This window comes from Megalobrama amblycephala, linkage group LG16 (genome assembly GCF_018812025.1).
Source record: "Megalobrama amblycephala isolate DHTTF-2021 linkage group LG16, ASM1881202v1, whole genome shotgun sequence".
Taxonomy (NCBI): Eukaryota; Metazoa; Chordata; class Actinopteri; order Cypriniformes; family Xenocyprididae; genus Megalobrama; species Megalobrama amblycephala.
The window spans coordinates 998,275-1,012,315 of NC_063059.1; the positions used below are offsets into that span (position 1 = coordinate 998,275).

The 14,041-nt window shown below is 39.4% G+C and overlaps 1 protein-coding gene and 1 long non-coding RNA gene across 2 annotated transcripts in view; both read right to left on the bottom strand.

Moving 5' to 3' along the window:
* Positions 1-5,717, bottom strand: part of LOC125249308 (NACHT, LRR and PYD domains-containing protein 3-like) — a 47,430-nt gene extending 41,713 nt beyond the window's left edge. The window contains exons 1-7 of the mRNA XM_048161574.1: positions 5,624-5,717; positions 5,394-5,507; positions 5,164-5,277; positions 4,934-5,047; positions 4,704-4,817; positions 4,474-4,587; positions 4,244-4,357 (exon numbers count right to left, since the gene is read on the bottom strand). Of these exons, the coding sequence (XP_048017531.1) occupies positions 4,244-4,357; positions 4,474-4,587; positions 4,704-4,817; positions 4,934-5,047; positions 5,164-5,277; positions 5,394-5,507; positions 5,624-5,670 (731 nt within the window). The 5' untranslated portion in view covers positions 5,671-5,717. The remainder of the gene's footprint in view (positions 1-4,243; positions 4,358-4,473; positions 4,588-4,703; positions 4,818-4,933; positions 5,048-5,163; positions 5,278-5,393; positions 5,508-5,623) is intronic.
* A 4-nt stretch (positions 5,718-5,721) lies between these two features.
* On the bottom strand, positions 5,722-6,155 carry LOC125249310. Its single transcript, XR_007180533.1, has 3 exons — positions 6,083-6,155; positions 5,853-5,966; positions 5,722-5,736 (listed from the first exon to the last, which is right to left on the bottom strand). It is a non-coding gene; the product is annotated as an uncharacterized LOC125249310 (long non-coding RNA).
* Between the last annotated feature and the right edge of the window lie 7,886 nt (positions 6,156-14,041).

Sequence of the window (14,041 nt, forward strand, 5' to 3'; positions counted from 1 at the left end):
AGTTATCAATTCTGACTGCAAGTGTCACATACTCAGAAAATGAAGAATTCTCACCCTTACAGGCCAGTTCAGTTTGTAGATCAGCATTGAGACTTTGTTGAAACACAGCCTTCAATGAAGCATCGTTCCACCTACTCTGAGCCACGAGCGTTCTGAATTCAATGGCATACTCTGCAGCGGTACGGTTTTCCTGAGACATTTGAAGTAGTTGTGCTGATATATCCCTGCCCCCAGCGGGATATTCAAACACATCTCGTAGCTGATGAATAAAGTAATCATAGGAAGTTCTAAACATGAAATCAGTCTCCCAAACCGCTGCGGCCCAATCGATCGCTTTCCCAGAGAGTAGTGTCATCAGAAAAGCACATTTTTTCTCATCAGAATTAAACTTGTCCTTCTGGTTATCAAAACAAATCTCCACCTGGTGAATAAACCCTCTGCACTGTTCAACAGAACAGTCAAACTTATCAGGCATAGCAAAGCTTACCATTTGCGACATGGGTGGAGGAAGCGATCAAATGTAGTGGGTCAGGTATTCGTTGGCAGACTGGAGTTTGTCGAGCTGTTCCTAGTATCCTTTAAGCACTTCACTTTGATAAGCAAAAGCTGCTTGAAGCTCAGAAACTTCTGCTGGATTCATTGTAGGCGAAGTATTCTGTAATGAGGAGGCGGAAGCCGTGTTGGAATCCATGTGCTGAAGTTTATTAGGAACAGTCCAAAAGGAGCGTGAAGCCAGGCAAAGGGTCAAAACCACAAAAACAGTCCAACAGGCAAACAGTTCAAGGGGAAATCCAAAGGCAGGTGTCGAAAAGGCAGGCAAGATGGTCAAACACAAAAGCAATTCAAACAGGCAGCCAAGTCAAAAATGGAAATCCAATAATCAGTAATCAGAGAAAGCAGGCAAATGGTCATACACAAGGTAAACAGACAGTGGATACAAAACGCTCGGTAAGGCAGTAGAACTGGCAATGCTTGCTCCACAAATTCTCGAAAAGTTCCTCGAGGACCAACACAGGAAAGTTGTGTTCTGAGTGGTTTGTTGAGTGCAGTACAATAAAAGGTTATGAGTGAATTGTCCAGAAAGTGGGTCTGAAAGATAAACATGTCATCCACAATGTTTATGTCTTTTTTTCTTCAGTCGAAAAGAAATGAAGGTTTTTGAGGAAAACATTCCAGGATTTTTCTCCATATAGTGGACTTCACTGGCCGCGAGCGCCACCTGGAGGGCTGCAAAAAACTTTACGTTTTTCACCTGTGGGCCGCGAGGGCCGCGGGACCAAACAAATTATCAATTGAAGACACCAGAATGACCACTGTTATCCATGAGACAGTTACAATACACCATCCCACCACTAGTGGCAGTAATGCCTCAGTTAGTTGTTAAACAAGCGCTAATAAGCAGAAGACACTCAGTCAACTGTAGCCTGTAGTAAAAGTTATGGAGAAATTTTTAAAAGAAAAGTGGAGACAAAAGTTGCGCCAACCCGCCCCAAAAGTCAAGATTTTGCCGCAAATACAATCCCGACTTCATTAAGTACGGATTTGTGAATGGAGGTGATAAGGCAGAGCCGAGAGCCCAGTGTGTGGAGTGTGGGCTAATGCTGTCCAACGAAGCACTGAAGCCTTCAAAACTAAAGCGGCATCTAGAAACCAAACATCCATCGCTTGTGGGAAAGTCGGTGGAATTTTTCAAGAGAAAAGAAAATGGGCTTCAGATGCAGAAAAGGTCTGTTGTGGCACTGACTGGAAATTCTAAATGCGCTTTGAAAGCCAGCTACCTCGTAGCCAGACGAGTGGCACAGACTACAAAAGCATTCACGATAGCGGAAGAGTTGGTTTTACCTGCCGCTGTAGATATGTGCCATGAGATGATTGGAGATGCTGCTGCAAAAAAGCTGTTAACCATCCCACTCTCAAACGACACTGTTAGTCACCGTATCGCGGACATGGCCACAGACATACAGCATCAGTTGCTAGAAAGAATAAAAAGCAGCCCATTTTTCTCTTTACAACTAGACGAGTCTACCGACGTCACAAATGATGCACTGCTACTGGTTTTTGTTCGCTATCGCTGGGACAGTAGTTTGCACGAAGACATACTGTTTTGTGGAGAGCTACCGACACGGACTACGGCTCAGGAATGTTTCCGCTGCATGGATAACTACTTCAAAGAGAACGGCCTTGACTGGCAGAACTGTGTTGGGGTGTGCAGCAATGGTGCAGCGTCAATGACAGGCAGGCATCTCGGTGTCGTCAGGCAGATACTTGATCGTGCCCCAGAAGCTAAATGGACCCACTGTTTTCTTCACGGTGAAAGCCTTACGGCAAAAGAAATGTCACCAGAGTTACATGAGGTGATGGATGTAAGTGTGAAAACCATAAACTTCATTAAAAATAATGCTGTGAACTCCAGATGTTTTGCCAAACTTTGTGAAGGCTTGGAAGCAGATCATGTCCAGCTGCTCTATCACAGTGAGGTGAGATGGCTCTCAAGAGGACTGGTCCTCAAACGTTTGTTTGAACTGAGGAATGAGGTCCTATCTTTTCTCACTGAGAGAAATTCTCCTTTTGCACATTATTACGCCAATGCACAGTTCACAGCTAAACTTGCCTACATTTTTTCACTGCTGAACCAGCTGAATATCTCACTTCAAGGGAGAAATAGCAACATATTTGTTGTTGCAGATAAAGTTCAAGCTTTTAAGAGAAAACTTGCTTTGTGGATTAAGAGGGCTCAGGAAAAAAGGATGGACATGTTTCCCCTTTTGTCTGACATTTTGGAAAACTCCCCCCAGGTGAAGATTAGTGACTTAGTCTCACAGCACCTCTCACAACTGGCAGTGAAATTTGATGACTACTTTCCTGAGGATCCCAGAGAGGGATACCTGTGGATTGCGGACCCATTTTCTGTGGATCCCACTAAAAATGATGTTGCTTTGCCCTCACATCTGGAATCCCAGCTTCTGGAAGTAGCCACTGACAGTACTTTAAAGTTGCAGTGGGGCAAACTGGATCTGGGCTCCTTCTGGATTGCTGTCTCAAAAGAGTACCCATGTCTAGCACTGAGGGCTGTGAAACTACTCCTCGCATTCACAACTACATACCTGTGTGAATCAGAATTCTCCACTGTGGCCACAACTAAGACCAAGGGCCCGAAACAGACTCAAAGCAACACTGGAGGCTACTCTGAGAGTGAGCCTTTCCCCCATTCCACCCAGGCTGGATCTGATAATGTCTGTGAAGCAGGCCCAAGTGTCTCATTAAGAGGGGAACATAAATAGGGAGTTGTAGCTTGTTCAAATTGGACTGTTGTGACTGTTATTGTTCATTTATAACAGATATGAAGAGCAACTTCAGGTTCTGCCATGCAAAAATGTAGACTGCTGAAACAATTATCAAATTATTTTGCAGATTATAAAGCTATATTTTTTCATTTGCACTTTATTTCAATTTTCATTTACAACTTTATTTAATTTGAAAAATATTATTTGGAATTTGTTTACTTTAGCAACACATTTTATTGTTTTTATTTTATTTATTTTTATTTATATACATTTTCTATTTTTGTAAGTAAAATTTGTCAAATCTAACTGATTTTTGTGTTAATATGCCTGATTTGAGCCTTTACATTTGTTCTTGATGCAGATTGATTTGTTCCATGAATTGTTTTGTGTTTGGCATCTCGTTATATGTGCAGGTTTACATACACATGGATAATAAACTGTTAAACTGCAAGTGGATTTCATTTAGTTACTGAATACAAATCAAATCAAGGGTGAGATCAATAAACCAATACAGTGCTAATATTTGAATGGGCCCTGGGCCACTTTGTACTGTAAAATTTGGGCCCCGACATCAAAAAGGTTAAGAACCCCTGATGTAGAGCTCTTTGAAGCTGCACTGAAACTGACATTTGGACCTTCAACCCGTTGAACCCCAGTGAAGTCCACTATATGGAGAAAAATCCTGGAATGTTTTCCTCAAAAACCATCATTTCTTGTTGACTGAAGAAAGAAATACATAAACATCTTGGATGAAATGGGGGTGAGTAGATTACTAGGAAATTTTCATTCTGAATTTAACTAATCCTTCAAGTTTTTACTCTTGTTTACCCAGGTCCACTAAGGTTTAGTGGTTGATCCATAGACCAATCACTCTTCAGAGACAGAGCTGAGTTCAGATGAATCTGATGTTTTAGTGTAAAAATGTTGTAATTATCATATCATTTATAGAAATGTTATACCTGTTACCAGGACATGTGTCTTCACTAAATGTTAATGGTTGACCCATAGAGTTGTTACTCTTCAGAGACACACGACGAAGTTCTGAATCAGATGATTTCCCCTGCTGGACTGAACTGTAACAGAGGCAAAATTAACTTTAAGTAACATAGACCATTAACTACTTAATGATTAAAAGACATTAACAATTTGTTGATTAGTGCCACTGGTTAAAAATGATTATATGTTATACCTGTTACCAGGACATGTGTCTTCACTAAATGTTAATGGTTGACCCATAGAGTTGTTACTCTTCAGAGACACACGACGAAGTTCTGAATCAGATGATTTCCCCTGCTGGACTGAACTGTAACAGAGGCAAAATTAACTTTAAGTAACATAGACCATTAACTACTTAATGATTAAAAGACATTAACAATTTGTTGATTAGTGCCACTGGTTAAAAATGATTATATGTTATACCTGTTACCAGGACATGTGTCTTCACTAAATGTTAATGGTTGACCCATAGAGTTGTTACTCTTCAGAGACACACGACGAAGTTCTGAATCAGATGATTTCCTCTGCTGGACTGAACTGTAACAGAGGCAAAATTAACTTTAAGTAACATAGACCATTAACTACTTAATGATTAAAAGACATTAACAATTTGTTGATTAGTGCCACTGGTTAAAAATGATTATATGTTATACCTGTTACCAGGACATGTGTCTTCACTAAATGTTAATGGTTGACCCATAGAGTTGTTACTCTTCAGAGACACACGACGAAGTTCTGAATCAGATGATTTCCCCTGCTGGACTGAACTGTAATAGAGGCAAAATTAACTTTAAGTAACATAGACCATTAACTACTTAATGATTAAAAGACATTAACAATTTGTTGATTAGTGCCACTGGTTAAAAATGATTATATGTTATACCTGTTACCAGGACATGTGTCTTCACTAAATGTTAATGGTTGACCCATAGAGTTGTTACTCTTCAGAGACACACGACGAAGTTCTGAATCAGATGATTTCCTCTGCTGGACTGAACTGTAACAGAGGCAAAATTAACTTTAAGTAACATAGACCATTAACTACTTAATGATTAAAAGACATTAACAATTTGTTGATTAGTGCCACTGGTTAAAAATGATTATATGTTATACCTGTTACCAGGACATGTGTCTTCACTAAATGTTAATGGTTGACCCATAGAGTTGTTACTCTTCAGAGACACACAACGAAGTTCTGAATCAGATGATTTCCCCTGCTGGACTGAACTGTAATAGAGGCAAAATTAACTTTAAGTAACATAGACCATTAACTACTTAATGATTAAAAGACATTAACAATTTGTTGATTAGTGCCACTGGTTAAAAATGATTATATGTTATACCTGTTACCAGGACATGTGTCTTCACTAAATGTTAATGGTTGACCCATAGAGTTGTTACTCTTCAGAGACACACGACGAAGTTCTGAATCAGATGATTTCCCTGCTGGACTGAACTGTAACAGAGGCAAAATTAACTTTAAGTAACATAGACCATTAACTACTTAATGATTAAAAGACATTAACAATTTGTTGATTAGTGCCACTGGTTAAAAATGATTATATGTTATACCTGTTACCAGGACATGTGTCTTCACTAAATGTTAATGGTTGACCCATAGAGTTGTTACTCTTCAGAGACACACGACGAAGTTCTGAATCAGATGATTTCCTCTGCTGGACTGAACTGTAACAGAGGCAAAATTAACTTTAAGTAACATAGACCATTAACTACTTAATGATTAAAAGACATTAACAATTTGTTGATTAGTGCCACTGGTTAAAAATGATTATATGTTATACCTGTTACCAGGACATGTGTCTTCACTAAATGTTAATGGTTGACCCATAGAGTTGTTACTCTTCAGAGACACACGAACGAAGTTCTGAATCAGATGATTTCCCCTGCTGGACTGAACTGTAATAGAGGCAAAATTAACTTTAAGTAACATAGACCATTAACTACTTAATGATTAAAAGACATTAACAATTTGTTGATTAGTGCCACTGGTTAAAAATGATTATATGTTATACCTGTTACCAGGACATGTGTCTTCACTAAATGTTAATGGTTGACCCATAGAGTTGTTACTCTTCAGAGACACACGACGAAGTTCTGAATCAGATGATTTCCTCTGCTGGACTGAACTGTAATAGAGGCAAAATTAACTTTAAATAACATAGACCATTAACTACTTAATGATTTAAAGACATTAACAATTTGTTGATTAGTGCCACTGGTTAAAAATGATTATTATTATTTTAGAAAAGAGGTATTTTGATGGGTCCATGATGCACCCCAGTTGTGGATACATAAGGGTGCTGTTTATCCTGGAAACCACTGTCCTCCACTCAGAAAAACTTGAAGATCAGGAAAAGTGAACAATTGTAAAATATGAAGCATTCAGCTACAAAGAGCACTGTAGTATTAAATTATTAAACATAAGTTGATACTTTGAATGTTTATTTATTTTACAATTTTATATTCTCCATCCTCCCGCTCAAAATATTTGGGGTCTAAGTGTTGTCCGCAGAATAACAGGTTTTATGGATAAGTGGACAAGTTTTTGGGGCAGACCTGACCTGTTAAAAAGAAATGGTATTCATCACTCCTGGGATGGTGCCGCTCATCTCTCTAGTAATATGGCACATGAGGGGTTGTCTACATGACACTGTTTTCAGCTAAAAACGTAAGATTTTTATGCGGATCTGTAAAAATGGTGACGGCATGCACATGCATATTACGTGTTTAGTTTATAAGAATGCGTGTTTGCCGTGAGTGCTGTGTAAAAGATTGCGTATGTGCGCAGGCACATCTTTCTTTACAAAGTGACATCGCCAACTACTGGCCTGGCATGCATAATACAGCATTTTTACTTGTTTTCGCATATCTGTGTGAACAGGGATCATTTTAACAGCACTGTCGTGTAAACGTACCCTTAGCATTGGTGCTTAACTAACTGGGGCTCAGGTCAGGAAGCAGACAGACTGGCTAAACTGACCAACTTCTAGTTGTCTCATGTCACAGAAGAGATAAATCCCAACAAACAGAGACTCTTTTACCTAGATATCATAATATAGAGACTGTATCTATTCCCCAAACCAGTAAATATAAAATAATAATAATAATAATAATAATAATAATAATAATAATAAATGTAATTGATGTCCAAGAAATGAAAAACAGATATAATACAGATGAACAAATAATAAAGCTTGGGGTGCTGAATATTGGCTGCCTATCCACAAAAGCACTTTTTGTATATGATCACAGATCATAACCTATGTTCTGTGTTTGACAGAAACCTGGCTGTAAACAGCTATAAAATTAAAATACCACATTAGATAAAGTAGTGGATGTATCATGACACAGAACATATTATCAGATTCATAAATTGTGTCAGTTCTTAATAATGTAAAGTGTGATGACCCATTTTTGCATCTACAACAAACAAAATGCCTTAATGTTACTGACCTGAAATCAAAACTTGAAGGCTTCTTAGGGACAGGTGGTGGCAGGTCTGACCTTAAACATCATGAAGAGAAATTGAGATTGATAAAATTGTTCTCATTACCTTCATTCTACCAACAACTTTTACACTGTTGTGAAGGAACTTATTAACAATGTGCTTGCTCAAAGACACATTCACAAGTCACCTTTTCCATACTTCCACACTGTGGAAGACTTCACTGGTAAGATAACAGAACTTCAGTTTTATTGTTTTCAACTTTAAATGTATAACTCTTCAACATCAATTCATCTAAACAGCCCTACTCAGTTCTTGATCATTTTCCCAGGGATGATATGAAACAATTGTTTTTATTTTTTTTTATTTCAAGGAGGGTACACACCTTTTCTGAAAATTTTGGAAAAGTAAAAAAAAAAAAAAAGAAAAAAAAAGTAATACTTATATTGCTTTTATATTCTTACTATTTCATATGATCCTTTTGTATGTTTTAAAATTTTCACAAATCTTTATGACCGTACTACGGAAGCCCTGAACCGCATGGTGGGGGGAAAAAAGGAAAACTTATTTCGACATAACTTGTTCAAGATATTAAAGGGGGATATAATGCTATTTCATGTATTCTGACTTATTTCTGTTAAAGAGTTGGATTCTCAAGCTAAACATTGCCAAAGTTTCAAAACATGAGTTGGACGTATGACGGAGCATTTATGTTCCAAAAATTCTCTTCCAAATCGTCACAGCTTTCAGATTTTCTTTTTCGAGCATCGGTCCGAGTGACGTAAATGAGAGCGGACATTCCTTGTACGGGCACTTCTCCCGGAAGGGCTCGTGCACACGCCGAACAGAGCGAGAGAGCAATAGTGTACCTAACAACGTGCGGTTGGGTTTACGGAAGTCGTCGGCAGCGCTGCACAGGTCACAGGACTGCACAAAATCAACAATGTCACCAAAGAATTGTGTTTTTGGTTGTGAGGGAATGATAACCTTGTTTCCCAAAGAACCCAGCGTTAAGAGGAGCTTAGAGTTTTGTTCTCACGCAATACATTGATGCGCTCTTGATATTTGTTATTAAAATAACCATAGAAACTGATAGTTACAATCGCGTTTTTATTGGTTAAAATGAATGGAGAATTTCTTGTGTTTTTCCGTGGCTGTTCAACCCCTTTGGGATCGGCGCTTATGGTTTCATAAACAAGACCCAGTTCCACACTGGATTTACAGATCGTTTGAAACTGAAAGATGGAGTGGTCACAGCGGTAATGATCCGTTCGAAACAGCAGGTGGTGAGTAAAACTGCTTCAAATGTCTGTTTTGTTGGCAATAGGCGCCTAAGTGCATATAATGTAAACAATACGAACGTAGTGAATTCATAAATTCATTATTCATCATTCATTATACGCTGTATTCATTATAGTGATTCAAAAGCTATCCATGGATAATGCGATGGTGTATTGTGTGTTTAAATACAGTTGTTTAGCTGACCATTGATAGCTTGTAGACGATCTCTACACAAAAGCTGCTCACACGACACGCCTCCAGGCACTCGAGTGTTTTCGGAAATACTCAGTACAGCGTATTTATCTTTTATAAATATGATTAAACTAAAGACTTTTTGGATACACTACTACTCTATAGGTACTCAAGATTAACATGAGATTGGCAGAAACTGTGTGTGATACCCCCCCTTTAAGTCGTTATTTTGACATAAAAAGACGTTATTTTGACATAACTCATTATTTCGACATACTATCTCGTTATTTCGACATAATTCATTATTTCAAGATATTAAGTCGCTGTTTCGACATAACTCGTTATTCTATATAAAGCACAAAAATTCAACATCTTCAGTGGCGAAGCAGTAGCGAGTTGTCTCGCAGTTCATTTTATTTACCTTTTAGCTTTTACCGTGTTCGTCCGTGGGTAAAAGTGGGAATAAACTGCCTAACGAGTGTTTAATAATATTAAAAGTATTTACTGGGTAGGGTTAGGGGAAGGTGTTGGGTGGGTTTTTATTCTCCCAATAAGGCAGCATCCATTTAATAATTTTAATAAATATAATCATTTGCAGTGCAAATATCAGTAGACAGTGCCACATACGCTTTATTGAAAATGTGATATGAGGCAAAAGGCAGATTCAAACCCACGGCGATCACGGTAAAAAGCCAGTTTTGTGAGACGACTTGCTATTGCTGCCCACTGAAGTTGCTGAGTATTCTTGCGTCTTTTATTAAACTTGATATAGAATAATGAGTTATGTAAAAATAACGAGTTATTATGTCGAACAAGATTAGTTTTCGAGTTTTCTTTTTTGAGCACCGCGCCCCTCACCATAAGTTTCTTTTTTTCCCCTCCACCAATGCCAAAGGAAGATTTGCAAGCAGAAACCGCATCAAAATAAATTAAATGAATGTTTATTGTTGATGTTTATTGTCAAATTCAACTAAGGTAGTGTAATCATGGCACGAAAGAAGTGGAAAAGAAGGACAGGTAAGAAGCGGATCTAAATGAGACCACGGTGGGAATCGTTCAGTGTGATTTAAGAAACAATTTTACCGGTGAATTAAAAAGAATCAGCTTGTTCACGAATCAGACACAGCTGTCGCATCTCAGTAGTGATTTCATCAGGCATCCTCGATGATGCAGCTCGTGCTCAACTATTAAGGGAAATACTTCTTAAGGGAATACTTTATATTAGAATCAGCAATCAGAATATGTATGCTGTTTGAGTGTCTGAAAGGGGTACTAAGGAGCTCAAGAGAGAGGCTGAAGTGTTTGCAGTGCAGCAGAACAAAAGGTGATGTAACAATTGTTGGGGTGAGCACACTATTGAGCACAACAAATGCCCAGCTTTTAACAAACACAACAACTTTTGCAACAAATAGAATCACAATGCCAAGTGTTGTAGATCCAAGCCTCAAAATATAGGTTCCAAAATATAGTCACCATCTAGTGGAACTGGTGAAAAAAAACTACAGAGAGAAAAAGATTATTGTCATTGTGAAAGTGTGGACCTGCATGCAAACAACGGTGAAATATTCGCCACTCTCTCAACAACCTGTAACATGCAGGAAAAGCTGAAAATAGACACTGGAGCTAAATGCAATGTTATGTCTTCATCCACATTGCAGTGCGTTGACCTCAATGCCCAAATCGATCAGTCAGAGTAAATCTGATAGCCAATTGTGATTAAACAATTCAGACACTGGGCAATTCAGACATAGTTCTTTCAGAGGGAAAACTGCTATTACACATAGTGGATTGAGATGTTAAGAAAGGTGTCAAGCCTGACCCAGAAAAAAACCATGGCCATCAGCCAGATGCCTACCCCAGAAGACAAACATGGCTTGCAGAGGTTTCTTGGCAATGACCAATGCTGTGGACACAAGTCCACCTGTCCTATTTTGATGTGCACAAGCCAGTGACATTGTCTGTTGATGCTTCCAGGCATGCTCTCAGGAGCAGTCTGTCTTCAGGATGGCAGGCCTTTTGCATGTGCATCAAGATCTCTCACTGACACTGAAGCGTGCTATGCATGAGTTGAGAACTCTTGGGATTAGTCTTGTGTAAAATTCCATGATTATATCTATGGCCGCCCGGTGACTGTGGAGACGGATCATCAGCCCCTCCTAACCATCCTGAGAAAGCCTCTGCACACAGCATTGGTGCTCAATGTGCATCCAGTGAATGATGCTCAAGCTTCGGCACTATCATCTGAATGTGATCTATAAAAGAGACTGTGAACTGTTTGTTGCGGATGCACTTTCACGTGTACACCTCCCCACTATAGACAGTCCCGAAGCCATTGAGGACTATACCTGCATTTCCACCGCAGGAACTTTCCCCAGGAACTGGTACTCAGTGTGTTTCGACCGCAAAGTCTCTGCTCGTGAGGTAGTATTTTTTCAAAGTTCAAGAACTTTCTTGGGTGGGACTTGGGCACTGAATGGTTCAGTCTATGCAGCATTTTGATTGGTTGACTCCACGCATAGTTTTATTTCAACCACCGTTTTTTTCAAGTCTGTTGCAGTGCGTGCAGTAAGAGTTGTTTACTATTCAAATCAACGAAGGAGTTTAAAAAATACGACCAATGGACCTACAATGAGGTTCAGGCTTTATTAAGCTTATACGTCGCATGCAGTTTTGCCTACATTTGCCTAATCTTCATGGTACTTCAGACCGCGATGGAAAAGCAGACAGCAACAGGTCTGGTAGAAAAAAGTTGATGGTAGACAAATCGTTCCAGGTAATTTCTGTGGAAAGTGGCTTATGATGGGCTAGCTATGGAAGGGGTGTTGTCATCCAAAAGGATTAAAGAACTTGGGCAAAGCACACAGGCAGATGTTGTCTGCAAATGCCTTGGAGGCCATTATATAAGGACATCATAACATGACATCCGCCTGTTTTATGCTATGAGGGATGAATTGAAAGTGGATGATGGCTTGATTCTGCGTGGTCAGAGGTATGTAATCCCTCACTCTCTCCAGAAACACTACTTAACAAATCTTCATCAAGGTCATCCTGGCATTCAGTTCACTAAACGACAGGCACATGAAACCACATGGTTAGGCATTTAGCCTATTTTTTAACTCGACTGGAGACGAACGTAAACAGTATTGATGTGTGTACAGCCTGCAGCCCCGCAGTCGGACCGGAAAAATCCCGGTGTCCTGCTGAATGATTTGGCCACTGGCTGCTCTATTAGGCTACTTTCATTTATTTATTAAGCAATACTTTATATTATTGCCTGCCCAACGAATGCACGTTATTTCTGAGATCTGAAAAATAAACATGATAGCTCGATAAAAATTGATAGCCTAATAAATCATGGTTTTGCTAATGTTGCCTGCAGCTATTTGACCTCATCCCCAGCGAAGGGCTTCTGCACACAAAAAAGAAAAGCCCTGCATGAAATGTAATGAAGTGAGTGGCTTTTCCTGATGTATCTCATAGCTATAAGATAGATTTCTGTGTGCGAGGTTACAAACGTTTGTTCCTTTTCTATGTGCGTTTCTCAAAAATGCACTTAATATGAACGTGCAAGTATGCGCTGATGTGCTTAAATGTCCATAACATTTATCACTGTAACCTCTTACGTCCTATCACTTTTGACGTAATGTTATTTGCCTATGATTAAAGTTCGGGTCCATTCAGAAAAAGGACGTTTATTTTAAATTATACCCGAGACCCGATGCCACTAATACCGAACCCGACCTGTGTCCGAGGCACTTGTTGAAGTTTTGGACCTGAACCTGCTTGAGTATCAGGTTGGACCTCAGGTTTTCAGATCCAAGTGGACCCGTGAAGACCTCTACTTTGCTCACCAGTGGGATTTTCAGCATGTCACAAGCAGTCCCAATTACCCTAGGTCCAATGGTCTGGCAGAGCATGGTGTCAGGTCTGCAAACCATCTCCTAGAAAAGTGTGCATGTGATGGTTCTGACATTTACGCAGCCTTGCTCAACCAGTGCAACATCTATTGTCCCGACACACCAGGTCTCTGATCCCCATGGTTCCAATCCCAACTCACTTTGAGAGTTAAGACTAATGTCCAGGTGGCTTTGTTCACTCTTAGACAAAAGGGAAAGATAAGCCATGACAAATCTAACAGATGCCTTTTGCCTCTGCAGCCTGGGCAGACAGGTAAGGATGGCGATGACCTGTGGGTTTGACAAAATGGCCAAGGTTTCTGGAAAGGCCCTTCAACCAAACAGTTATATTGTCCAGTCTAATGGTAAGACCTATATAAGGAACCACCGCCACCTTCTATGAGTAACTGAATCATACTGTCCTACCACTACCATGTCTGTGCCCATGTCTCTCTGCGGTGCTACATGACACTTCAAAAGATGGATGACATGCCAACACCACAAAACAAAGACAGTTCCAGGCAAGAGGATCCAGTTCCACTGGGTGTCACTCGATCAGGAAAGGTGTCCAGGCCTAATTCAAGCTTCAAAGACTATATCACACAATGATTGCTTACACAGTGCTCCATGTTGATAATAGATGGGAGCACAAGTTACATGTTGTTAGTGTTTATTTCTATATTGCACTTGTAAAAAAAAAAAGTATGAAAGATGTAGAATATGGGTGTGTCGCACCTATTCATATATGTATGGTTGCTGGATGTTTTGAAATGGACATGGAGGTTTAACTAAACAAACAAAACTAATCTTGTCATGAAGCAGGAGCAAAAAAGCAGAAACAAAAGAGCTGGACTATTTGCAAGCAGTATTTCTTTTTAAATCAAAATAAACTCAGGAACATACATCTTAGGCTATAAGGAAACAAA